This window comes from Parus major, chromosome 13 (genome assembly GCF_001522545.3).
Source record: "Parus major isolate Abel chromosome 13, Parus_major1.1, whole genome shotgun sequence".
In the NCBI taxonomy this organism is placed as follows: domain Eukaryota; kingdom Metazoa; phylum Chordata; class Aves; order Passeriformes; family Paridae; genus Parus; species Parus major.
The window spans coordinates 13,893,322-13,920,565 of record NC_031782.1 but is presented as its reverse complement, the minus strand read 5'-3'; the positions used below and the strand labels follow the sequence as shown (position 1 = coordinate 13,920,565).

The following is a 27,244-nucleotide window of genomic DNA, read 5'->3' as shown; positions in this document are numbered from 1 at the left end:
GTTGGTATCAGATACATGGTACAGTGAATAAAAGTGGTCCATATTTCAATTTGTGGCACCATTTCAATGGCAGTAACATTAACTGACTCTTGCCCTCAGACCCAAGCATTGTCCATAACTTCATGGGCATGAATCAGATGCTGGAAACTTCCACTTATTGTTTCCTGAGACATAGATAAGAAAGAACTGTATGAGGTGTTAAAAGCTGGTAATTGCATTAATTTAATTTATCTTGATACAGCTGAAGTAATTGTGGCTTTGATGAGTGCAAGGGAACTATCTGTAAGAGCAGTAGGAATACCTTTGAATTTCTGGATGCTCTCCTTGCTGAATGTCTCTCTAGATAACCACTAAAAAGAACATATTCTTCTTATCCTCCTTCCTCCAGTGTGATTTTTGGAGTAAAACACTACTGATTTTCTTACTGAGACTGGTTGTGTCCTTCCAGAAATCTAAGCAACAATAAGATCAAGGAGATCCGAGAAGGCGCGTTTGACGGAGCTGCAGGAGTGCAGGAGCTGATCCTGACAGAGAACCAGCTGGAATCCGTGCACGGACGGATGTTCAGGGGCCTCACGGGGCTGAAGACCCTGTAAGTGCAAAGCCCTGCCTTTGTTCCTCTCTGAGCAGGGGGGAGTGCTCAGATTCAGCCTGAACCTATTTCTCTGCTGAAATATCTGTTATTGGACAGCCAGTGCTACTGCTGGGCCTTGTAGAGTGCTCATGAGGGTTCCAGTACATCTCTAGTCCTGGGCAGGTTTGAGATTTATGTGCTATTTCTGTAAAATTGAGAGATTTTCACAGGACTAATATGATGGAGAACCTGTCATGTGTCAAATTTGTGCACTTCCAATCATTTAATGCTTCTACTATTTTGTTATTTCCTGTGGAAGCAAGACCTGTAGAAATATGTTTGCTCTTTGTCCATCCTCCCACTGTTCCTCCATCCAAATTGGAGCTGTAGAAAGAAAGCACTTGACTAGGTGGGGTTGTCAAGAAATAGGCTTTAAGAATCAAAATACAATTAAAATCTACAATTTATTCATTAGCAAAAAAAACCTACTTATGTTGCAAGGTATCATGATACAATAAGTTCAGTCCTTACTCAAGTGTAAAAAGAAATTCAAGTTTCATTTCAAGGACTTTGTTCTGTAATGACAAATATGGAACTTTTGCTGTTCCATTAAATTTTTTTGTGGTTGCAGCCATCTGTTCTTTAATTTAATGTATGCACTTTACTAAGGGATTTGAAAATACTGCCCATAGATATTAAATTAATTTTTATACTGTAAAGCAGCCTGTGGCAGTGCTCCTAAACAAAATTCAGCATTTTTTAATAAAAAGATGCTTAACATTCAAACTATCCTGCTGACCTGACCTACATTTCCCCCAGCTGATAAAGCAGTCTAAATATACACAGCATGATATGAGGATTTGGGAGTCTAAGTTTTCTTTCAGGAAGGGCACACAGTGCGTGGTGAGCCATGATATGAAACCAAAGGGTTTGGCTTGAGGGACATATATTGCCATCCATTAATTGACTTTCTTTCAGCATTAAAATAGTAATCTTTGCAAAGGGGATGCATTTGTCAGGGTCATGGTCCAGCTTTTAAAAGACTGTATGTTCCTGCAACGCAATAAATCACTGTGCAGGATATATTGACATTCAAATTCATCCATCCCATCTTTCAGTTCTGCCTGATACGTCCGTACAGGGCACAGAAATGTTTCCTACTGCTGCTGAGCCACTAAGGGCCTTATTCTCTCATTCACTACCTGGTCATTTTAGAGCTTGTGCTCTTGACCTGGCAAAGCTGTGTCTCTGTGGGTCTTTCCTGGCACAGTTTCACCCCAGCTGCAATCCCAAAATTACAGAGACCGTGGTAACTGCACAGAGGCCAGTGATGCAAAAGCAGCGCAGCGTTCAGCCTCAAACATGGATTGTCTGTGATGACACTGGGAATGTTTTCCCAGCCATACCCAGACTCTCTCTAGTGATTTTCAGGTAGCTATTGAAGTAGAATGTCAATGCCCAGCTGGCAGATACCAATCTGAGATTTAAATTCAAACTCCTAAGGGGGTCTGAATTACCACTGTTCACTGCATGGATTTGGTACCCAGGAGTTAACCCTCCTCACTTTGGAGGATCAATTCATTGCAACCACAGCACGCTGCCTGCTTTTTGTGGATCTTTGGTAGTGTGCTTTAATTACTGAATAATTTTTCACCTAAGTAGGAATATCACAACAGTGCAGTGATGTTTACAGACCCAGATATTGATTGGCATGCAGTGTAACAAATACACATGAGCCTTTTTTGCAATGAAGTGAAACAAGATACTCCAGTCTTTCAGATTAATTGGTCTTTATTGTCGAGTTCATTGTTACCATAACAACTCAGAGAGATGTATCTTTCAAAACACAGCACTGATTCATCTGGTACAAATGCCAAGCAAAGACCATTTTATAGAATGATTACTGGGTTTTGTCTTCATAATTAATGATGATAATGACATTCCAGAGCCTGTGCCAGGTCTGGAAATCTTTCCTAAGATATTCCTTGATTTTTGATGAGGATACTGTTTCCTTCCATACTTTTGCAGTGTGGATTACAAAAAACATCCAGGACATGAGCAGAAGTAATGCAGCCAGTATTGTTACTGTCACACACTTCTGGCAGTCTTTCTCAATTGATCTCTGAAATCCATCTCAGCTTACTCTCAGATATTTATTAAACTGACCCTTTTGTTTTTATTTCAAGTTTGTCACTAGTAATAATTTTATTTGCATATTGCTTTCAGAAGTGCATCTGCCATCAGCCTCTAATGTTGAGTGGAAGAGATGCATTTTAAATTCATGAGACCATGTTTACATGAACCTAACCCTTCTCTGCCTGCATTCTTCTTCAGCAATCAATAAAACCAGAATGTTTTCCAAAGCATCTCTTGATGCCCTTGGTAAAGCACCTCTCATCCTGAAATTCTACCCCCTCCCAGTCATTCCTAATTCCCTGTTTTAATCCTTGTAGGATGCTGAGGAGCAACTCCATCAGTTGTATAAACAACGACACCTTTGCTGGCCTGAGCTCAGTGAGGCTCCTTTCTCTGTATGACAATCACATCAGCACCATCACCCCTGGAGCCTTCAGCACTCTGGTCTCTTTGTCTACAATGTAAGTTATTTTTTTTTTATGCATGAACATGTCAAGGTGCTGTTCTTCTGTGCTTTCCTTTAGAAAAAGACAATGTTTCAGTTTATATGGAAAACCTTGTGTAGGGAGAGAAAACTCCATCCTACTGAAAACACAGGTTTGGAGGATACAAGGTGTGATTTAAAAAAAAAATGGAATAGTTTCACCTGGAATGGCTTAAAACACTTTGAGGTTGCCTGCCTCAGGCAGGGTGACTGTGTTTTGCTGTGTCATAGCCCAGTGCAACATGCAGGGGAAGGTCACATAAAACCATTTCTGCAGATTCAAAGGGTGTAGCTTATCACACACTCAGCTTCCTGAAGCTGCTTCAGTGTCTGTAGAGTCTGATTTTGTAAGAACAGCTTTCTGGATTTCAGTTAAATTAGTTAAACATCAGAAGTCTACTAGATAATTCTTAGATTTTCAGAGCATCTGAAGAAGACCAAATAGTCAAGTGTGGAATGTGAATGTGAAAATCCCAACCTAAGCTTTATTTTAATTCTCTTGCACTTCTCAGTCATTCTTTGAAATATTTCCAATTCTTCTTAAATACTTTTAAATGCTTTTTTTTGGTGTGTCCATTTTAATAAAGTACAGACTGATAAATATGGAAAGAAAGTCTGCCTTCTGTTTCCAGCTGTGAGAGGGGACCCTGGTGTTGTCTGTCATGAAAATATTGTCCAGTCAAAATGTCAAAATAAACTCCAGATTGCATTTCAGGATTGGAAAATATTCTCCCTCATGTTTGGGTAAAGAAATAAGTGTTCAACCTCAGCTGTTTTGTTGCTCACACTTCCCCTTTGCTGTGGCAACTTTCTCCAGCAAATCAGTTCTCATTTTGGCATTTACTCCGTGCAGCATAAGGAACACAGAAGTTTCTTTCCTTTTACATTGTGTAGTCCCAAGAGTCTCCTTGAATTTGATGGACATAGAGAGAAACACAAGCAGATTATTTTTATTGACTGGTCAAAGCAAGTGGCACTTGCTGAAAGCTTGTTGTCATTGTGCTGCAGGCAGTGCCTGCCTGCTCCTCTCAGTTGTCCCTGTGCTTCCCTCTGTGGCTCCCACTGTACAGGGATTCTCTGAATCAATCTGTGAAACCCCTACCTTGCTTTCATAGAATTGTCTTTGTCATATTTTGTTAGAAAATAGCCCATTTTCTTTCCTCATCTGTGGGAAAAGATTGTTGCACTTTCTAGCGAGAGCAATTAAAGCTGCTGCTAATTAGAATGCATTGCTTTGGCACTGATTTATAATCCTGCTGGTTCCTCGCTGTGTCTTGGTGGAAGAGTTTGTTCTTTGACACATTTTCATTCTGTGTTTGATCTACAGACAGAAAAGGTGTGGTTTTGACTTCTTTAGACCTTGGGTTGAGGCCATGGTGATTTTTGACATATAAATATAGAATTCAGCTTTGTTCATTTCCCGGCAGTGCTCCATTGTATGTGGATTTATTGGATGACACCACCACTGAAATTAGCTGGTGTGACTGCTTTCCCTGTTCAGCCCACACTTTGGGAGCTGTTTGGGAATTGGAATGCCTTGCTTTTGCATCTATCAATGGGAGGCAAAAAATTCATGCAGAGTTCCATTTCCATTTTTATATTGGCATATTTACAGCACTAAAGAACATTGCTCCTTTTGCTCTTACCCTTTGTGAGTCAGTCTCGTTGATATTCTGAAAACATGGACAACTCTGAAAATAATACCCTATCTAATGATTTTCAATAGAGGAAGAACACCTATTTTATGGAAAAAGATAGCAATTTTTATTTTGTTATTGGTCAAACTAGGCACTGTAGCATCTTAGTTTGAAGTGCACTTGCACTTCTTCACACAGAGAATTCAGTCGTGTCTTTTAGTCCTTACACAGTGAAGGGAAGATATTTGCAAGCAGAACTGCTTTTCTATGGATTATTATTAAAATAACTGCATGAAGCTAATGCCAGAATGGCATACAACTATTCTTGTATAAACTTAACCCAAATTCCAGAATATATTCTCAACCTAATTTCAAAAACATCCAGAGGTGTTCCAGCATGTTTTTCTAACAGGTCACTAGAATCCATTTAAATAGTTAATATTCTTTGCAATTTTGAAGAGGCACTTGTAGTAGGATATGCATATTTCATTCCTCAAGACTTCTGTTTCCCCTTGATTTTTCAAATATGTCTATGTCCTTGAGTAAACACTTCTGAATTTAATGTTAGTACAAAATCTCTGCTAAAAGTCTGATTGCTGTATTTCTGTCTGAGTGGGTAAATCACTATTGTTTGTAATATCTGATTATTAATGATGAGTTTTCACATCAATTTTTCTGCCCAACATTACTGTTTCTGATTTGAGAACTCCACTTGAATAGTCAGTTTCCTCAGTAAAGCTTTTGCATATAAATAGCCTTTCCAGACTTTCAATTCCATTTCAAGTCAAGTAGGAAATCTCTTTATCCATGTGATACTTTAAGGAGAGACTTCATCTTACATTTCTATCAAAAGTTGCATCACAGTCTTGCCAGGGAAAGAGCGTGTATGTAGGGACATTTGTGAACTTCATACTGCATTAAAGCTAAAAATCCCTGCTCTGCAGCTGGACAAAGATAAAATGTAGATGTTGCTAAAGTGGCAGAAGGACATGGCAGAAGGAATTGCTGACAAGATAAATTTGTCCCTTTTTTGCCTGTAGTGATTTGAATTTCTAAGTGGGACAATGTTTAATTTGTTAATTTTATCTGTAACAATCTATTTCTTTCTTACTTCCTGAGAAAAAGCATAATCTAATTTCTAAACTGAAGATTCCAAACATGTTACATCGTATGTTAACCTGTATTTGCCAAGAAGAAAAGGAGGTTTTGTGGATAGTTACTGCTGCTCAGCTAGTGAGCAATAGCACATTAAGTCAAAACAATCTTTCCTCTCTAGACAGGAATAATTACTATTTTTTGATATGGAGCATTTTGTGGATTGAATGTTTGTGAAAGTTTTTGATATATCTTGGTAAGATACTCTCTAAATGTGCAAAATGTCCTTTACTCTCAGAGCTGCTGGTTTTCCAGAAACCAGATTATGCACACCTGCTGTTTGTTTCCAACTGTAGGTTATTAAATTCTGAGGATTTGTGTCATGCAAGTAGTTCTGTGAATATGATCTCACTCTCTTCCATCAATGGAACAAATGGCCTTTGAAGCACTGGCACACCCAGCATCGGCGCTTCAGACATTTGGTTTAGGCACTCTGCTCATGCCAAAGTGTATCAGTGTGGAAAATACACAAAGCATCCTACATGTGGTCCCATTATGGATTAAAGAAAGTGGAAAACAATTCAAAAGGAAAGCAGCTAGAATTAGAGTATTGCTTTCAGTGCTTTTTTGCACCTTCTGCCTGAAAGCTCTTGTGTAACCTGTTGGTTTTCTCACCTTTCTGCAGCATTTGAATCTTAGTGTGAAACAGGTGAAGTATTTTTATAACATTATGTTGAGTTTTCTGCCCCCCCCAGTTCTCCTTTCTCCACAGTGTCCATAAGCCTGTGTTAGATCCACGTGGGATTAACCCCAGAGCTCCAGGGCAGAGCAGAGGTTGAAGTGCTGCAGTGCTGAGAGCAGCTGTAAATGATACTGTGATGTTGGCCTAGAACCTAGAGAATTTAGGAGTTGCTTTGGGTTTGCTTTCTAACTGCCACACCTCAATTGTGCCACATGTTTGTGTCTTCAGTACTATTGTTTCCTGAAGGAATTGTTTGGCTGAAGTTCTGATGTGATTTTGACTGCGTGTTTAGGTTTGTGAAAACATCTTGCAAAGATGACTTACAAGCTACTTCAGCTACTACACCTGCACTTGAAGTGCCTGTTTCTTGCCTTCAAATTTCTTGTCTTAAAAGATGCACTATGATTTAAAGAAATTTCATTATCATCTTTCTTTCTGTGCTGCCAAAATATTAACTCTAGGACACATTCATACATGATGTGAAAATGCCATCAATATTAGTGTAGCTACTTCATTTTCCATACACAGGCCCTGAGAGCTCATTCTTCTTCCATGAGGCAACCTCAGACCGAGGCTGTCTCTGTACATAGCATAGTCAGCTCTCCCTTTTTACCAGGGATCTCAGCCTCTTTCCTTCATCTGAAGTTGAGTTAGGAAAGAGCTGCTAAGCCAGGCTGTGTTAAGGCTCCATCCCTCTGGTGGAGGTGTCAGGTGATTGCTTTGGGGGCTGCAGGCTGCAGCTCTGGATGGAAGATATTCCAGGAGCTGGAGCAAGATTTGAAGCAGACCCCACAAAGTTCACAAGGCAGCAGGGCAGATGCTTTTCACTACAGATATCCAGACCTGAGAAAACTTCATAAGTGGCTCAAGATGACAGTGCTGCTGTATATATGTATGTATGTACATACATAGGACTGTCCTTGCTGGTTGAGTAGGAAGCCCAAATTCAGCTTTCCAGTGGCTGCCCCCTGGCTCTGGTTTGTGTGGGCTGGGACAGAGGCCCAAATTCAGCTTTCCAGTGGCTGTCCCCTGGCTCTGGTTTGTGTGGGCTGGGACAGAGGCAAAGGGAGGGTGTGAGAGTGCTGGGGCAGGTACATGATCATGTTGAACATCATGCACACGTGGGTGCAGTTTGTGAGGTGAGTGTATACTTGTGTGTGAGCTGTAGCTTGGGTTGAATTCCACAATAAATCCAGCCTTGGTAGTGATGTAAGTATGTTTAAATAATAATTTTAAGCACTTTGGTTTATAAACATATGTCTATATATATTTTAATTGCAATCCCAGCCCTAATATAAAACCTGCACAGAGCTTCCCTGATCAGCAGGATGGAGGAGGGATCTCACATGAACAGAACACAAGAAAGAGCCTGGACTTGGAGCCCCTCATCTTCCTGTAGTTATTTCAGTATTTCTGTATGTTCATGTCTAATGGAATCATGTTTTGTTCCCTTTCAGTAATTTGCTGGCTAACTCCTTTAATTGTAACTGCCATTTGGCCTGGCTGGGGAAGTGGCTGAGGAAGAAGAGAATTGTCAGTGGAAATCCACGCTGCTTGAAACCCTTTTTCCTAAAGGATATTCCAATCCAAGATGTAGATGTCCAGGACTTCACCTGTGATGGTAAGAAAATCCAGTTTGATTTGGCACTTGTGGTAATGTTGGCACCTCTGTAAGAAGGTCCCTTCCTACCAAGCAGTGCTGCATAGTAAACATTTTTCTTTAGTGATGGAAAAGGCAGCCACCTGGGGCTGAACATCATTGTTCTCTACCAGTGATTTATTTTTATTACTGATTTCCAGTTTCTGAATTTCTGCTATCTACACCTAAATGTAAGAATTAATTTATTATAGGCAAATGCTGTCTTTTGTCTAATCCTGGTGTTATCCTAGGCCTTCCTTACTCTTAGTTAACACTCTGGAACCAGTGGGACTCGTGCTTGCTTGGAAAGTCTTTTAGATTTGGATACTGTTCAGGGCCACCAGTAAAAGGTGAATACAGGGAAATAAAAAAAAACAAACCTTGGACATTATTTAAAATGACTCAGTGATGCTTCATGCTTTGTTTGGGCTATGTGGGTTTAAAAGAAAATACATTTCTTTCATTCTTCAGCTAGTTTTTGTCTTCTGATCAAGCAGACATTAGAGAAACTAGTAAGGAGAAAATTGCTTGATGAGAGCCCTGCTAATTTGGCTTGCAGCTTATTAAGAGCAGATAGGCTGAAGGAGCAGCCTATATCTGTAGAGACCATATACCTCTAAAGAGGCAGTAAGAGTGATAGAATTTCCCTGCTTAGAGTAAAAATTAATTCCTGTCCTAGTCAAGCAATCTGGCAACAGGCCCAGGTTCTTGAGCTCAGAGCTCAAGAGACCCAAGTTTAGTCATAAAAGAATAATTCACTTTTAATTTGAGAGAAAAAAGCCCCAAAATCAACCAAAATCCTGGTCTACAGATTGACATTCCACACTTGGGAGAAAAGAAGAATCCTGGTGCACAAAATGTCATTCCACAGTTGGGAGCTTTCTCTGTCAGGCAGTAACTTGGAGTCGAGGCAAATGGAAAGTAGGTGGTGGCAGGGTGTGAAACTCAGAACACAGGGGAAAATTAAATATGCTGAAAAAACATGCTCTTTCTCCAGGTTTATGAAGGACTTTGAATTTTGTTTCCAGTCATTAAACTCAGTGGGGAAGAAAATAAAAAAAATCTTCTCTGTTCTTCTGTAGCCTGGTGGTGCCTCGGAACCCTGCGAATGCAAATGATTCCTACCCGTGCAGTTAGGGGTAATTCTGTTATCTTGTACCAGGACTTCCAGGCTTTTTCTTTCATCTCAATGCTCATGGGTGCCTCCAGCAGAGAGAAGAAAGAACCAGATCTGTCTCAATTAGACCTTGCATCAGTTAAATGAACAGAGCAGGCGGCGCATAGTGACGGCAGGCTGGGAGCGCTGGGTCTCGGTGCCGGGCAGCTCGGGCTGCCTGTGCTCACACACAGTTGTGTGCTTCCCTCCCTGTCATCCCCAGAATGTGCCACTAAGTGTTTCCTTCCACATTCATCGTGATCCTGCGGCAGGCATGTGCCTTATGTTTTGCAAAGCCTGTTGCTTTTGGGGAAAATCCATGCTTTAATGTTCTTAGCTTCAAAGCGTTGGTTTCTACTGCAGAAACCCTATTGTTCTTCAATTACAAGATTTAATCTGCTGTTTATGGACCTTTGAAACCATTTTTGGTGAAAGTTGATATTTTTATGTGTGCACAGATGGATTGGCAGCAGTTGGAAGTGTGCTGCTTCAGTTTGTTGTTTGCCTGGTTATCGTTGTTAAAAACAATGAGGCTTTACAATTCAGACCATAAACAAAGTGCCAGGCTGACTTTGAAAAGTAAAAAATAAACACCTAAATGATGAATTTTAAAAACATCTTCCAAAGGGAGAGTAGGTAGTGAATATCATCTGTCTAGATGAATTTAAGGGTAATGTGCTGGTCAGGTTCTCCATTTCAGCTGGCATGTTATGGGTGGTAGGAGGATTTGGGATTCATACATTGGATTGCACTCTAATTTGCAGAATTGCAAAGTTTATTCTTCTTAGGGAAAAAAAAAAAGTATTTAAAAATATTTCTATTCAGTTTATGAACTGTTCATTTTGCCTAAAAAAGTTGTATGAAGGCAGGGTGATCCAAAGCATTGGCTCTAGTTTAAAATGCTGTGATGGTTCCCCTGGATTCAGGGTGCCCCTCCCTTGTCACCAGTTATCTTCAGAGGGGGTGCCTTGGGCTGCAATGTTGATTTCCTTCCACTCTGCTTCTCTCCCTGTGCAGGTAATGATGAGAGCAGCTGCTTGCTTTCCCCTCCTTGTCCTTCCCAGTGTACCTGTGTGGACTCCGTGGTTCGCTGCAGCAACAAAGGGCTGCGGATGCTGCCCAAGGGAATTCCCAAGGACGTGACTGAGCTGTAAGTTACCTTTTACCTATCCCCTCCCTCGAGAAGTTCATCAAACTGCATCCTAGTGAGGCTTTGTGGGTCCGTGGGGGGTTTGCCTTTGACTTTAGTCATCTGTGCTTTGGTGCTTCCCGTATGTTCTGACCATCATTCTTATTCTTATTTGTCCCTTGACTGAATAAATCGCTTTGTAATGGGAACAGGGTTTATCCGTCCTTGTAGCCATTAATTTTGGGTGTAGGAACAAATGCATATGCATTTGTTAGCATCAAATAATCCTGTAGTGCTTCTGTGAGAGCCCGAGCTCACAAGAGGCAGTTTGAAGAAATGATGAAAATATGTTCCTGAGTTACGCAGCTGTGAGCTAATTATCCTCTGAGGAGATTAAAAAAAGAAAGAAGGGAAGCTGGTGGTGGAAACAAGGAATTCTTTTCTCCAAACCTCATGAAATGGCTAAAATAACAGACAATTAGATTATATTGCAAAGTAAATTCATCCTAGTTGAGAACCATTTTCTAGTTGTCTTTTCATCTACGCCTCACTAGGACTTTATAGTGGATTTTCTTTCCATGGAAAGAAAATATCCTGGTGGAACTGCTTGGCTTAAGCAGTTGGCAGCAGAAATACTGAGCTTTCCCCCTTTAGGCCCTTATTCAAATCTATCCCAGGTGAGTCATTGCTGAAACTTGTTAGAATCTCATCAACATTTCTATGTGAAAATAATTGGTTGAGTTCGTTGGTATGTTCAATGAATTTTATAGTAAACTAAAATCTGGTTCTGCTACTTTCTAGTACCTACTATTATTTTTACTCCCTTCACAGGGGGAGAATGAGGTGTTCACACTGTTTTTACCAGTGCTGTATACAAATAAAGGGCTTTGTTGGTGAATGAGGGTACTGGAAGTGCTTGGGATAACTTAACGTGGAAACTTTGCATTTATGAATACATCCTTGGAACACCACTGACCAGGGCATGCTTAATAGTGAATTGAATTAAAAGCCAATTCCTGGCCTGGATTCCTTTATATATTACCATCAGTGTTAAGAAGTCTGCAAGGTCATCTCTGCTCTGCTTTTATTCAGGTTTCATTTCATTCAAATGTAACTTGCCAGCAGTAAGATATCACAGATGTTACTTTGATTTCCACTGCCACACTGAGGAATTTTTATGTTTAAATTTTGCATATTGAGTTTTAGTGATACTATCTGATACCCTGATGACATAGCTTTCACAAAAAGAGTAAAATTAATCTCACATTCTTAAAAACTGCTATATTTCTTAACCATTTCTTGGCAAATGAAGCAATAGCCTGGAACTGAGCAGTTTGAGTTCATAGGAGTTTACGTGACTGTCTTCTTCAGTAGGAGCCTCTTGGCTGTGTAAAGCTCTAGTTCAGCTTTCTGCTTTCCATCCAGAAATGTGTCAGCAGAATACAGACAGCCATGGACTGCCTGGCTCTGAATATTTCATATTCTGCAAATATAACCTTTGAATCTGTCCCAGCTGTCTCAAAACTCAATCCTGATCTCATTCTCCTCTCAACCAACATAAGCTGAGCTCCTTATTTGTATCTACACCAAAGGATGGGTTGCAGGTACTGAAGCATGAAAATTTCGTGTGTTTGTGGAAACTGTAACAAGAATGAAATAAGTAAATAAAAAATAATCAATCTTGCTTGCTTTGCTTCTGCTTCCAGATTGAGATAGACATATAAGCCATAACCTGCTGTATCATGCAGGTTACAAGTTACCAGTGTGAATTTGCACGTTTTTATTGTTCTGTGTTGGAGAACTGCCATTGCTGCTGTGGTAAGCTGCATCTCATGTGGAACCCGGCCTCTTGCCTCGTCTTGAGGACAGCTGGAACCTGGCAGAGGGAACCCAAAAGCTTCCTGGGCACATGGTGAAAAGACTTGCCTTGTTCAGTTTCCCAAGCCCACAATCCCAGGTGCCAAGGAGGTGACAAGGACATGCAGAGTCTCCTGTCCCTGTGTCCCACAGCTCCCTCCCTGCAGGAGGCCTGAGCAGGGACAGGATGCACTGGAGCATTTCAGTGCAATTTTTATGAATGCACCAGTCTGACATTTACAACCTTCCCTTGCTGATGTATTTGTCTGCCAGGCACATTGGTTGCAGTGCTTTTTATTAAACTGCAGTGATTTTGTGCAACATGGCTTAGGAAAAAGAGCTTCCACATATCTACTTATGCCATTCTCTTGTGGCTGAATGTAGCCTTCTCAAATGTTCCTTTAAATTCTCTAAGAGGTCTTAAAATAGTCTTAAAACAGGAATCCTTGCCTTGTAACAGATATTTAATAGCACTGTGCAAAAATAAGCATATCTCTTGCACAGGCACATAGGGGAAATGTTCCCCTTTCTGGGTCAAATTTCACTGTACCTACACTCAGCAAAAGAGATCCCCAGCAAAGTTTTATCCTTGCTTCTCTCAGTGTTCATTCTGAGTTTCTGTTTCAATGTATATATGGACAAGACATGTGAAAACCATTAACTCCTTCCTATTTAGAGCTTGGAATGATAGGAGACATCCCTGTATTTGGTTTGTACCACCCTTGGGAGCAGGGATTACCTTGGCAGGGAAGGCTGCCATCTAGAACAGAGTTGAAAAGATCATTAAGTGTCCTGGCTTTCTAGAGGAGTGATGATGCAAAAATTTCTACTTTCCAGAAACAGAAATTTCTATTTTCCTTCAGAAAACCCCACCATCATGGGCAAACTTTCTTGTAGCTTCTTGGGAATAGGAAAATATGTTGTTTCTTGCAAATTCTTTCACTGTATGTTCCTCCACTGTATATTTACGTACTGCCTACATTTTTTCCCACTGTTTGCTTGCCCCGAAGAGAAACCTTGGGTTTTTTGAACATATCCAGTTTTCTGCTCCAGATGTTCTAAAGTAAAATGTTCATGCAATGAGCTAGTTTGGAACTCAGCCTCACTGCTGCTTAGTGTTTTAGGTTTTCCTTTTCTTCTATTTTTTTTCCTCCTAAATCTGTTTGAACTAAGTTTCCCATGCTCTTTCTCCTTTTATGTATTACCTCAAGTGTGTGAACACTAGATTTTTTCCTTTTATTCACAAAAGTATAGTCTATTTCTAATAAAGTCTTATCTGACAGCATCCAGCTGCTTTTATGGACCTACAGCAAATAACATTTTGCACTGGGGAAAAACATTGGAGGCAATTATGTGGACGGCGTGTGCACAAGCTGTAACATAATGAGCGTGGTGTGTTTTAGAATAAATATGTACCAATCATGTCATCTCTAAACTCTAAATGTTGTCATGACACTGGGCTATAGGATAGCACTGGTGGGATTGTTAGAAAAACCTGCACCCATACATCATTGTTAGTGATTATTTCTCCTTCCATTTATATTAATGAAGGCTAATATTTGCATTACTTTTGCCATTTCTCTTTCTCTCCTCACAAACCTTCTCTCTCCCTTTTCTGTTTTTTGTTCTGCCTGGTAGGTTCATGTATTTGACACATCAGTTTTCATATCTACTAGGAGGTATTTACCACCCATCCCAGTCCTTTTTTTTCAGCTCCCAAGACACTTGTGATTTCCTTTGACTTGTGACTAAAAGCAGTGGCTCCTTCCTGGGCCGTGCTAATCCATGCTACAAATATGCCCAAAGCAGTTTTGATAGGTGTGGAATATTGTAACAGTTTAGCACCATTTTTCATTTTGCCTGTCTTGCTGCTGATCAAAGGGAAACTCTGGAGGGAGGTATTTGATGAAAATTATCTGCTTGAGAATGCAAATGCTCTTGCTTGTCTGGCAGTTCCCACTGTTTTGCACAATGACCCCCAGCACAGGCATCGGGGAATTTTCCTTTGATAACAAAGAAGAGAAACAATTAGGTGTACAGGGTCCTGCTCATTTTCTGCAGAGGAGGATTGTCCCATTGAGAGAAGGGACAGTTCTACAGAGGATATTTTGGTTACAGATGAAATAGAGGAATTATTCTGCATTTCAAACCTGATAGTTTAGAAAAAGTAAATAATTTCAATACTATCAAATAATGTGTTCAGTGACTGGTAAAGTTTGGGTATGTATCAGAAAGGTGACATTAGCACTATCAGAGACTAAAATTTAACTTTCTCTCGAGCACAGACATGTTTCTGTGTGTCAGGCATGGAGATTGTGGTCTCATGTACAAGTACAGCAAAACCCAGAGTCCAAATCTGCCAAAGTTTACAAAAGCTCAAGATGCATATTTGAACTTAGATCCACATTTGATTTTTGTTTCTTCTAAAGAAATTGAAATTGAAGCTCTTAAAATTCATGTTTTGTGGATGTTTAATCTTTCACAGTCCAATTCTTTTTTAGACCACCATTTTTAGGAAATAAAAATTGACTCAAAATTTTAGGATACTGTGTATGGACATTAAAAACTTTGGGATGTAAGTTAATTTTAGAGCTACCTAAAATTGCCAAGTATCTTGATTTTTGTAATGTAACATTCTCTGTGGAATATTTCAAGGTTTTCTGCCTTTTCAATTGCTGCCTGAGAACTGATTTCTCTCTCCAGTTTCTCCTCTTAGCACAGATTGCCACTGCGAGCTTGACTTTATGACTGAATAGACATCTCAGTACAAAAAGGATTCCAAGTGATTCAAATTGTTACACGATGCTCTGGCACCTTGTGCTGGTTATATCACCTCCAATCCAAGTGGTTTCAGTACAAAAATAGACAAGCTGGGAAAAGAGCAGCTGTCATCTTTTATGCATACTTTTAAATTTTTTATGTGCAATGTTGGTGTGTGTGGAAGATGCTGGATGAGCCCTGGGGCTGCTGCAGGCCCTGTCCCACAGTGCCAACCCCCTTGGCCGTGTTCTAGAAGAAACCTCTCCAGGTAGGGAGGTGGTGGCTTGCTTTGGGAGCTGAACACATATTTGGGGTTTTTTTGGTTTAGGTGTTTTTTTCACTTTTTGATCTGGTAATTGCTTCTTAGTTACAAGTCATTATTGAGATTTAAGGGTTCTCAGCAACATTCATAGGGTAAAGAAAAAACCAAAACCCTCTAATCTGATGTTTAAACTAGAGCCTAGAAACCTTAGGAAGCAAATGAGGTTGTTTTGGATAGCAGTCAGGGTCTATTTTAAGGCAACTGACACTCACTCTTGACTCTATATATTAATAATTTGATTCCCAGAATTAAAATGAGACATTTATTTTTCTTCATTCATATCAGAATTTCTTTGCATACCAGATGCCATGGACATCATATTCCTTTGGCTAAAGACTGGAAAAAATTAAAAATTTAATCTTCCTTCCACATTCACTCTTTTATGGCTATTTTGAGGGGTTTTTTTTGGCAGGGCATCTGTAGCTTCATCTGTGGGGTTTTTTTTATTTATATAGATGTATACATAAATACACAAAGTTTTGTGTCTCTGCCCATTTGCCCTCAGGAATAATTCTTCTATTCACTGTGTCCAGTTTCCAATCCCCCTGCAGCCCCCATCCATCCTGCTGAGCCCAGCACTCCCCTGCACACCCCAGCTCTGACAGAGGCATCTCCCCTGCTGCAGTTGTTGTCTAGTCCTGCATCCCAGATCCTCCTGATACTTGGCAACCTCTTATGCCCTAAAAGCCTTGGTTATTTTAAACTCCCTGTGCTTAAATGTGCTTTCAGAATTGCCTTTAGCTTAGAAAATGCTGCCACGCTTTGGATAATGGGGTGAGAGGTTTAGCAGTGGTGAATTGTTCTGATGGATGCATGAAAAGTGTGTTATCAGTACTTTTTTCAGAGTTAAATTGTGTTTATTCAGAAACTGTACCACTGGTATGAGTATTGCAGTTTTCTGCTAGCACATTTATATAACCATCAAATTGCTGCAGTGCAAATCCAGAGCTATTCAAAGCAGATCTTCTGTAGGAGTTTAACTCCAGGGGTCTGCATGTCTGTGTTAGTCTGACTCATAAAGCACTGAATTAAAATGTGCACCCTTGACTTTTGATTGCCCCAGAAAGCAAAAGAGGAGGGAGAAACTTTGGCTCACTACCATCAGTTTGTTTAAATTGCAGGCTGTTTCATATTGAGATCCAACAAGAGAATATCCTGAAAATACGTTCCTGAAGAATTCAACATATTGCAAGAGTCTCCTTTCCTAAACTAAAATCATATATAACTTGCAAATACATAATACATGACCTGCTTTTGATTTCCTTTAGAAATCCTTAGAATTTTACATTTGGAATAAAGACTAGAACCTTAACCTCCCCTCTTGCATGGGTTTGAGATTTGTGATTTCCTGGGATGAAGGAGAAGGCACAGACTCCCAGCATCTTTCTGCATCCACAGCAGGCTGGAGGAAAGAGATGTGGTTTGCCCTGTTAAAAAATGTGACATGCATGTCTAAATTCTGAGAATCTCCCACATAGCAATTTATAGTGGGAAATTACCAAGGAACTCCATTTTCACAGTAATTTATAAAAGATTTAGCCAAAATTAAGCAAGTGGCTTTCCACAACTAACCTGTCCTCTGGTTAGTCACTGTCCCTGCTTTGCTGGCTCTGAAACTCTCTTACTCAACACTCATGATCATTGTCAGGGGAGAGATTAATTATTTCAGTAGAGTTTTTTAATTGAGAAAGTAATTTATTTTGGTTAAAAAGGTCAGAAGTCAGTATTCCCACCTTGTCCAGCCTAATCCTGGTAGGAGTTAGGTGAGCTCCAGTGCATTCTCTGGGGTAGCTCTGCCAGGATGGGATCCTGTGCACAGCCAGAAGGGATAACTGAGCCTGGCTGCAGTAGTTCAGTTGGAGTTCAGTAGAAAAGAGATTTGAAGCAGCAGAAAATGTTGAGAGATAATTAAGCTGGAACAAATGGGGAAAAAATAATGCTGGCTATAAAATACATTATGTAAGAAATTCTGTTGTTTTTTATAGATTTTATTTTTTGAAAGATGTAAAAATAAAGTTTGTGGGAAAATTTTCTTGGATTTAGTTTACACAAGTATCTCTGTGCTGTTACAGTTAACATAGAAAGGGAACACAGAGCACAAGGATAATCTATTATTATTGTTGTTTGCTATAGTAAGTGCAGAATAAGGGGGCCTGTTGCCAAAGAAAAGGAAATTGTATGTGTGGAATAAAAATTCTTAACATGATTATCGGATTCTGTTTTCAGCAGCAGAGGCAGCACATTAAGTGTTCTGGTGTCTGTGGGCTGCCATTTCCTGGCTACACTTGATTATGTTTCAAAACATTCCATATCATTGCGTTGCCTCATGTCTACCTCAGGAAAAGTCAGCTGCATTGTGTAAGGAAGAGAAATATCATTTTCTCTTTCATCCAGCTGTGGAGGGAGGAATGCCTTCCTCCTCCCTGGTGCTTTCTGAGAAGGATGGATTTGTTTCCCAGGTAGATGTTGCTTCTGGAAGATGTCTGGAGAAACATCTTGATAGTGCCATGGTACCACAGTAGTCACTTTCCATTGGAACTTTCTTACATTGGTATCTTCCAGGGGCACCTAAAAGCCAAGGTTAAGGGAAAAAACCTCCAGCTCTGTGTCTATTTTATTGTAATAAACAGGGAAATGCCCACATCCCATTGCTGCCACAAATCAGCTCTGCAGACTGGGGTACCCATGCTCACTTCTAGGCAAGCTTTTTTAAATTATTGTGTTTTTTCAGGGGTTTTGCTGAGTAACTCACTGATCATGTTTCTTCAGTGGAGAAAAACTGCAAAATGGAGGCTCTTTTTGCCTGCATGAGGACTCAGGATTATCCCCAAAGGCTTTAGCCCTACCATGCCTATGTCTGCATAGAAATGGGTTCAGTCGTGTCTCAAGCAACTTCCACACTGGAAACACAAGATATATTGTTAAATATATTTAGTGCATGTGGGAGGAACCTCTGTTCCAAGAGACCTTGGTCTTTGGGTCTTTAATTTATACCAAGTTCTCCTCCTGTAGCAGCGTGCTGTGAAAAGGAGAGGTAAGGAGGGTGTATTGCTGTGGTGGATGCACCATCAAACTTGTAGAAGTTTGTGTTGATGCTGGAATAAGTGGGACCTTTTGCAGCACAGAGATCTGGAAGTGCAGCTCCTCTTCCCATTCTGGCTGCACAAGGAACTTAAAGCCTCCCTCCAAGGTCAGGGAGCAGTCAGCACTGTTGGAGGCATTTGGGAAGGTAACTCTAAGTTCAGGACACAAGCCATGCAATTTCTCTCGCCTTCTTCAGCTCCTGTCACAGAAGAACCAAATGGTCATTTCTGTTTGCTATAGGCAAGAAATCCTTTATGCACTTCCAAGTTGTAAAACAAATAAAGTAAATCAATAAGCTGTTGTTGTGCTTTGCATGTGGGGTAATTAATTTATAAAGTAAAAGCTGTTGGAGTTTCAAATCAATGAATCAAAGGCAATTTCATTAGTGACTGACTTTATATTGTCCTCATTCATGGTGCAGATTGGGTGATGTGAGTTCTTGTTAACGTATTTGTGTAATTGTCAAATCTGCCTTTTTTCAGATACTTGGAAGGAAACCATCTGCCTGCTGTGCCGAAGGGGCTCTCTGCCTTCAGACACCTGACACTGATGTAAGACACACGTGGTTTCAATGTCAGCAAAATTGCATGACTCTTTCTGCACTATGCTGGTGGTGGAACATAAATAATTGGTGAGGGGGAAAAAAAAAACCAACACCAAACCCCCAAAACCTTCTGTAATTTGAATTTGGAAATAATTTCACAGTGGACACTGCTGCCAGTAAATGTTCATGAAGAGTGGGGTGCCTGAGAAGCCCCTTGCTCTGCAGGACCCCAAGAGGACAAAATTCTCACACAGGCTGCTGAAGTTTCACTTGGCAGATTTATCTGTAAAGGTCATTAGCAGAGGAGACACATTAATTTGTGCTAGATGAGGCAGTATTTATAATGCTAAGGCAATGGCAATTTGCATAGCTGTTTCTTCTGTGAACAGTCATGCAGATAGAGACACAGCTAGACTTTGTTCTGTAAATTGCTCCTTGAAATACACAGGAGTGAAATCTCCTGCCTGAGCTATCTATCAGGAATTTTCAAATCCTGTTGGAATCAGCTGTGCAGATACTCCAGTCCAATGGGCTGGGCAACCTCAGACAAAAACAGCATGGAGGAAAAAATGGAATCCTTTGTTTTAAGTGTTTTTTTATTTGGAAACATCTCTAATTTTGCTTTTCAAGGGAGACCAATAACAAAACAAAATGTTCTGGTAGAGCCTAAATGACTTTTTAAAATGAGAAATGAAATTTTGTTCTAGTAGCTGTCAAAATGATGTGCATATTGAAGATGAGTGCCTGGAATATATTGTAAAGCAAGTTGCAACAGTAAATATTCAGCAGTGCTTGTATCATTTATTCATTTGTTCTTTTCATTGAGTGCTGTGTGCTGGAAAGATGCCTTAATATTTCTGACTGAGGTTTTCTAGGGGAGTCTGATGTGCTTTTCCTTTATAGCTCGTTCACAGTTGGTCAGAAAATACACCAGTTGATAATATATGACTTTTCAATTGCTTCAAGCATTTTGCTGTGCAGATATTATGTAACCTTTCCAGAGAAGCATTTTTCTTAATTCATACATGTAAATGATATTTTCTCTGTGTTTCTTCAGTGATTTGAGTAACAACAGCATCAGTGTATTGGCCAATCACACCTTCAGCAACATGACTCAGTTATCAACACTGTAAGTAGCCCAAAGTTTGGATAACTGCTTTAATTGCTTTTCCAACACCATCTAAGCTGTTGAGCAATTAGTGTAATGTGGCTTTCCATGCTTATCTGTGGCTGAATTAGCAGTGAAATAACCAAAGCCAGCACGGAGTTGTGACTCTGCTCTTCCCTTCTGCAGCATCCTGAGTTACAACAGGCTCCGGTGCATCCCCGTCCACGCCTTCAATGGGCTCCGCTCTCTGCGAGTGCTGTAAGTGCAACTCCTCCAATGCAGCTGAGCTGCAGCTTTGGTAGGCTGCAGCTGATGGCAGGGAGGGCTTAATGGGCAGGTGCTCATGAATTTTCATAATTAGTGTCAATGTATTTGTGCTCTGCTGCAGTTTGTCTGGTAGAGGCCAGAGCAGGTGGGTGCTAAAGATGGAATTACGTATTTGCAGGAGGGTTGGCTTTTCTCTGAAAGCTCGGGTACAGGAACTGCCATGAGAACAGGTCTCTGAAACACTTCACAGTCTGTCTCTTCTGCCTGAGCAATGTTTGGGTGCTCCACAGGAATGGACTTTTCTCTTAGCCTGGACACACTTGGTCAGAGTGTGAGTTTCCCTTGGATGCTTCAGCAAGAGTGTCTTAGTGGAAAACTTGAGCATTTTCAGAATATTGCCTATGGATTCAGATTCATGCAGGCAAGCTAGAATGTGATCTGAAGGGAAGTTAGAAGCCCCCACACTAAATCAGTGAATAAATCAAGCCACTGGCTGGGCACCAGTAATACTGAGATGCCCATCTCAAATGTCCTTAAGTTGTGAATAACATAACACCTCATATTGAGTGGGGGCCTGCTCAGAGGATCCCCCATGTGTGGTTTATTGCTTAGGAGGTCCTTTTCTGCACTCTTCCTTTCTTTCCAGTGTAGCTGCTTTCAGCAGCTTTCTGGATTAAACCATTTGTTTACAATCTCTTGTGAAAGTCATCTTTATATTGTTTAAGAGTGTGGGCTGTGGGCCTGTTCCTCACAGCAAGAGCCTCCTCCCAGATTTCCTCAGGCATCTACAGGACTGGCCCCTGCTTGTGTCTCATTCACTGCCTCTCACTGTCAGAAACACACTCTGCCTTGCTTTTGTGGACACCTGGCTCCACATGCAGCTGTCAGGAAGGTGGAGAAGGCACCTTCCCATGGCCCAAAAACATGAATGAGTCACCATGACTTGCAGAGCAGCCAAAGGGGATAAATTCAATGGCTTGACTGTGGTGAGTTTGTTCAGTGTGCTGAAAGAGAAAGAGCTCTGAACACTCAAAGCTCAGGACAGAGAAGGTCAAGATTGTCCTGAGTGCTTTGACACTTCACATTGATAGTTTCCATTAAAAAAAATAAATAAAAATTAGATGATGTTCAGATGCAGAAGTTTGTGTTAATTTAAAGAGCAGTGGCTCCATAAATGTGGAATCAGAGTGTCAACATGGGCAGTACTGGGACTGTGGAAGCAATAAGGCAGAGCTGCTTGGCTGAGGCCTTTCACTGTGGTTTCAGTGGTAAAACAGATATCTCAGTTTCAACCTCCCAAATTACAAGACAGTTTTGGATTCCCACTTTTCATTAGTAAAAACAAGAAAGATACGTGATTTGGATTTGTTGTCTTAAGTTTGGCTCGGGATCCTGATTTCTAGTGCACTAGGATGGTCACATTTGAGCTGTTACATGAGTCCTGAAATTCAGCCACAGATTAATATATTCTGTTCCATGGCCAAATAAATTATTCCATATGGAGCTGTCTTCTGGCCTGTTTCTGATATGCAAGCTAGCTTGATTAAAGCTCATGTGAGGCTCTCTACCCTGAATTACACTGTAGATAAACCATGCCTCCCTCTTTCCAATAGCTACAATTTGTCTTTTCACTTCTGTTCTTGCAGGCCACATATGGGCAGAAACAGAGGGCAGTATTTTAATGACAACTGTTGTTTTTTGGCTTTTTAAAATGATCTGCTAATCAAAAAGTATCTTCCTTCTTCAAGGGAGAAACCCCCCACTGCCTTGCACAGAGCAGTGAAATGAAGCCTAAATGGGGATCTCTGCCTCTGCTCCCTGCATTTGGAAGCCTCCAGATTGATTTGATTTATTATGGCCCACAAAACTCTGGTATCAGCTACAACTTTTGCCACGTGTCATCACTGTTGCTACTAAAAATCAATTCTCCAAAGAGAAAATGGTTTCCAAGAGACAATATGAAATCTGTTATTGTCAGTTTTTTATTATCCGCGCTCTCAGGGGAACTTAAAAGAGAAAACATCAGCAAAACAATTTCCACTTCTTTTTTTTTTTAATAAAAAAGAATATTGGGATCTCATTACCTGTGGCTGGGCCTGCCTTTGAAGGTAGCAGACACTTCTCATGAAGGTCTTCCAAATTCCTTACGTTTTCTTCACTTTTTGCCTCTATAGTAAATACAGTAAATAAGTGCTTTGAAAATCAGAATAATCATAGCTGTATGGTGCACTTGGTCTTTGACAGATATTTCACTCTGAACTCCTTTTCTTAGATTTTTCAGCACAAGCCCAAGTGAGAAAACTGCAGAGTCGGCATGTTTATGTTTAATATCTTAATATCTATCAATGTTTACACAATCAGGTCTTTAATCTCAGTCTTCACATGGTTTATCCAGAACAGCAGCCAAAGGGTGCTGGGGAGCACAGGACGTAAAGTCTGGAGAATTTTTTTAATAAGCATAAGTTGATATCAGTGGGTTTTTGAGCCAAAGCTGTTACAGTGAAAAGTTGTGGATTTGTTTTTCAGTTAATTTGTCCAAGGCTAGTCTTCTTAGAAACTAAATATAAACAGATTAAGGAAGATGAGATTGAGAAAAATTTTAAGTATTAAGACTCTCTGGATGGTCTGACAAGATTATTTTAAAGATTATTGTGTAATCACATAATTTCACATGTGACTTAGTTAAGAGGCAAAGTCCAAAAATCAAAATACTTTCTAAGGTCACTAAATAATTGTCCATGTTATAGTTAGGGGGGAAAAGGGATAAAATTACCTACTGAATATTCTATTAACAGATACTGCAGTTTTACTGAAAACTGATGGATATTTCTTGCAGTTCAAAGCTTAGACAAACACTAATATGTTGGATGATAAAGCAGTCACCAATAATCTTTGGGCACAAAGGTTTTGCAGTACACTTTCATTGCTGGGTGCTGCACTGACTTGACCTGACAGAAGCATCTGGGTGTTTCCTTATTATTATATTTTTTGGTTTTAGGCATAAGAGAATGATTCCTTGTATTTATCCAGTCAGTTTGTGAAAGCTCTGCTGTTGTGAGTGTGGAGCAGTGACACTGTGGCTTTCCCTGACACCTGAGCTGTGCTGGTTCCTGCAGGGTTGGCACCCTTGGGGGCTCCCTGTAGGTGTTTGCCCCTGATGGGTTGTGGCTCTTCACAAAAACACATCCCCCCTGTGTCTGCAGTAACCCAATGCTGTGGACAGTGGGCTGGCAGGCAGGACGTGGGAAGGGTTCAGAAAAGAAAAACAACCAGAAAACCCCAGTCCAAAAGGATATGTTGAATTCATTTCCTTCCCTGAAGACAAAGGAATGAATTAGTGAGATTCTGTGTAGAAGGAAGTTTTCATTTTAAGAATTCTCAAGTGTTCTGTTACTCTGTCCTCCAGAGGAGATCCACATCACCTTAAGTCCATAGCCCTGCTGTTTACTGAAGTTTAGACAGGGGGATCCCTAGAAGTTGTGTTTTTAAGGGAGAATGCACACATCAGTGTGTGTGCTTTAACTGTCCTAATGTGAAAGATTTTATTTGACCATTTGCTTATGAGTTTTGGTATAAAAATGTGTTTCTGATGTTGATCCAAGAGGAAAGATTTTGTTGCACTGTTGAATTCTCTTACCACTATTTATTATTATGAGTTTTAAGGGGGGGCGTTTAGCATTTGTCATTTCATTTTAGTTACAAGAGTGATGATGTTGCTGACATGATTTTTTTATTAAAATGCAGGCACTTGCATCCATGAAACACCTCAGTGTAATAAAGCCAATCCTTCTAAAGTTTTTATTTGATGGGTTTAACTTTTTACAGATACATGGCTATGTCATTCTTCAGCTTCTCTTGGATATTTCCAATACACCTAGAAAAGAAATTGTACTCCTTCACAGGATAAATGTGACTGATACAACTCAAAGATTAACATAAGTTGTCTGTTTACAGAGAATTGTCTTGCAGTTTCAAAGATTTGCAATAAGTTCATTATGAGCAGCTGCTTATTTAAATGTGTTCATTTCATTGACCATTTTGATGACAAGTGGTTGACTAGACTTCCTCACACCAACAAAATACTCCTTGTTTAGTATCTGTGGGGTTTGTCTCACTCAGTTGGTCATTCTGTTCAGAATTGAGTGAGTGTGTTTTATTTGGAGTTACTGTGTGGGAGCTCATATCCTTCCTGTTCCTGTTCAGATTCATTTCTTGGAGATACACCCTTATATATGCCAAGTTATTATTAATAGTCAAAACCAAGGAAGGCTTAAAGGAAAATTTCAGAATCAGGATGTTGGAAGGGCATCATGCACATCCTGGTGCAGCTGAAAGTGGTGCCAGGGAAGAAAGGCTCCAAAAATCAGATGCTTTGTTTTTCATTTGGAGCTATTGTCTGTTTCCATGGGTTGAGATTTGGATTGTTTTAAACTCAATGTTTCAACAATACACTGTGTCAGCAAATCACCAGGTAAGTTAGAAAATAAATGACTCGAGGGTAAGAGCTGCTCCAAAACACACAGCAGCTTTCTGTTTTCCACCCTCCTCTGCCATGTCTGGGGCACTGACAGTAATTCCCATTTATGCTTCCCTGTGTAGCCCACACACAAATGTATTTCTCAGGAAGGAGATAAAGTGGGTGCTTGAATTGCCCTGGAAACAGTGGAGAATCCTTTCACTCCTTTCAGGAGTCCTGAAAATGTTGCTAAAAAAAGATAGTTTCTTTGCACAGCGTGAATAATGTCCTAAAACAACTGATTTCAGGTGCTTCCCTTGGTAGCACAGAGATGTATTTTCTACTGTAAGAGCAGCAAAGTGTGGCTGTAATTACCCTCAGGGACCCTCTCTCTCTCTCCTAGGATCTCTCTGAAGTCAATACTTAATTTAACTTTCACAATTCTTATTTCCCCTGCTCTGTTTTTGCTGTGCTTCTGGCTAATGGGATTCTGTAAGAGAACACGGGTCTGGATGTGAGGGTCTACTTGTCATCAATAGGTTTTTAATAGAATAAATGGTATGTCACCTTTTTAATTTACAGCAGCACTCACCAACAATTCTGATTGCATCATTGTTTTAAATGCCAACACCTAGAGGGAGAGGTGATAAAGCATGGAAGTTCATGAGTTGTGAAACTCAAAGATTAACTCCCAAAGAATCAAAATTAAATACGCTTTTTAAGCATCAATTCCTTCAGTTGCAGGGAACAGATAAAATACTGTGGTTTGATACCCTCCTGCTTCTCCCCCTTCTAGGACACTCCATGGAAATGATATTTCCAGTGTTCCTGAGGGCTCTTTCAATGACCTGGTGTCCCTGTCCCATCTGTAAGTACTTCTGCCTGACTTCATCTCTTTGATTGATGGTTTCAGATTTGTAAAACAGCACACATTGGTAGGATTGTATAGCTGTTTTGTTTTTCCTGCTCACTTTTCATAATGTGCTCTGGATATTCATAGTGCATCTGTTCAAAGGAAATAAAAATTGCTTGGACCTGTTGTTATTAGTTATAAAAATATTTTCCTAAGGAAAACCAAATGAGCAAGTGTGACAGTTTTCTCTGCTGTGGACTTTGTGTTTAAGGTTTTCTTTCAGCATTGTCAATGTGAAATGCAGAGCATATTATGGTTTGAGAGTGAGACAGGAAACCTCCCACAAAGAGCAAATATTAAGCAAATGTGAATTCTTTGCTTAATAAGTGTCATATGTTTTGCATACTGGAATGTTGTCAGTATATGGACTTGTTGATGAATCACTACTACAGACATATATATTTAATCAGATGGAAATTGGTCATTTCACAGCATTAATACTTCATTCCATAGTTTGCAAAAAATATTAGGCATTTCAGCTTTTTGAGGAAATTACTATTATACTGGTAGAGGGCCAGGAGACTTTCAGATGCAGTTTAGTTGATGAAAGACAAAGAGCTGCAATGGCTCCAAACTAAACTTGAGTGACCAGAAAAAGCTTTTTCACTGAGATAGTGTGTGATACTTCACACTATTAGATAATTGATGTCAGAAAAGCAATTTTGTGCAGCAGGTTTCTTGATTACTGTCCTCAGTTAATCAGAGGGCTGGGGATGTGTTGGTCCCTCTGTGAAGTGAGTGGTTTCACAGGCTGATACAGATGTTTTCTGCCTTGATGCTGATGTACACACAAGCTGATATGTTTAACATAGGTTTATATCTATTTATTGTCTCTTTTTAACCTTTAACATGCCCTCCAGAACACTTCCCTGAACACCAGATTCACACTGTATTTAAGTATTTTCTGGATAGCGCATACATTCCTGGCAGCTTTCTGTCTTTGTTCCTCTAGAAACAGTAAAAAATAAAAATATTTCAGATTGGTAGGGACAGAAATCATGAGAACAACCTTGGCAACTTGAGTAGAAAAATGATCTTCTGTGTTTCCAGCTTTCACCTTGGTATCATTGGTTTTGCACATTTGCTTTTCCTGTTCCCAGTTTATTCAAGTAATTTTGTGTGCTTGGGATTGAAAGTGTGACTGAGCTGAAGCCCTGTACCTGCTTTTGGAAGTGCAGTGACACCTTCCATACTGGGAATCTGGCTGCTGGGGGTGTTTTCAGAGCTCAAGGAATAAACATATCATGTCCCATTTGTTTGGATTTCCCTCAGGGTTTACATTAAATGAAGTGGAGATCCAATTTTCCTGGGTAAACCATTCACCTTAGGGAGTGATAAAAC

The 27,244-nt window shown here is 40.1% G+C and overlaps 1 protein-coding gene across 3 annotated transcripts in view; it reads left to right on the top strand.

Moving 5' to 3' along the window:
• Positions 1–27,244, top strand: part of SLIT3 (slit guidance ligand 3) — a 465,259-nt gene that overhangs the window by 364,364 nt on the left and 73,651 nt on the right. For all 3 annotated transcript variants that reach the window (XM_019008182.2, XM_015642087.3, XM_015642086.3), the window contains 8 exons: positions 449–592; positions 3,028–3,171; positions 8,126–8,289; positions 10,481–10,613; positions 19,098–19,166; positions 20,217–20,288; positions 20,454–20,525; positions 25,787–25,858. In XM_019008182.2, coding sequence (XP_018863727.1) covers positions 449–592; positions 3,028–3,171; positions 8,126–8,289; positions 10,481–10,613; positions 19,098–19,166; positions 20,217–20,288; positions 20,454–20,525; positions 25,787–25,858 — 870 coding nt within the window. The remainder of the gene's footprint in view (positions 1–448; positions 593–3,027; positions 3,172–8,125; positions 8,290–10,480; positions 10,614–19,097; positions 19,167–20,216; positions 20,289–20,453; positions 20,526–25,786; positions 25,859–27,244) is intronic.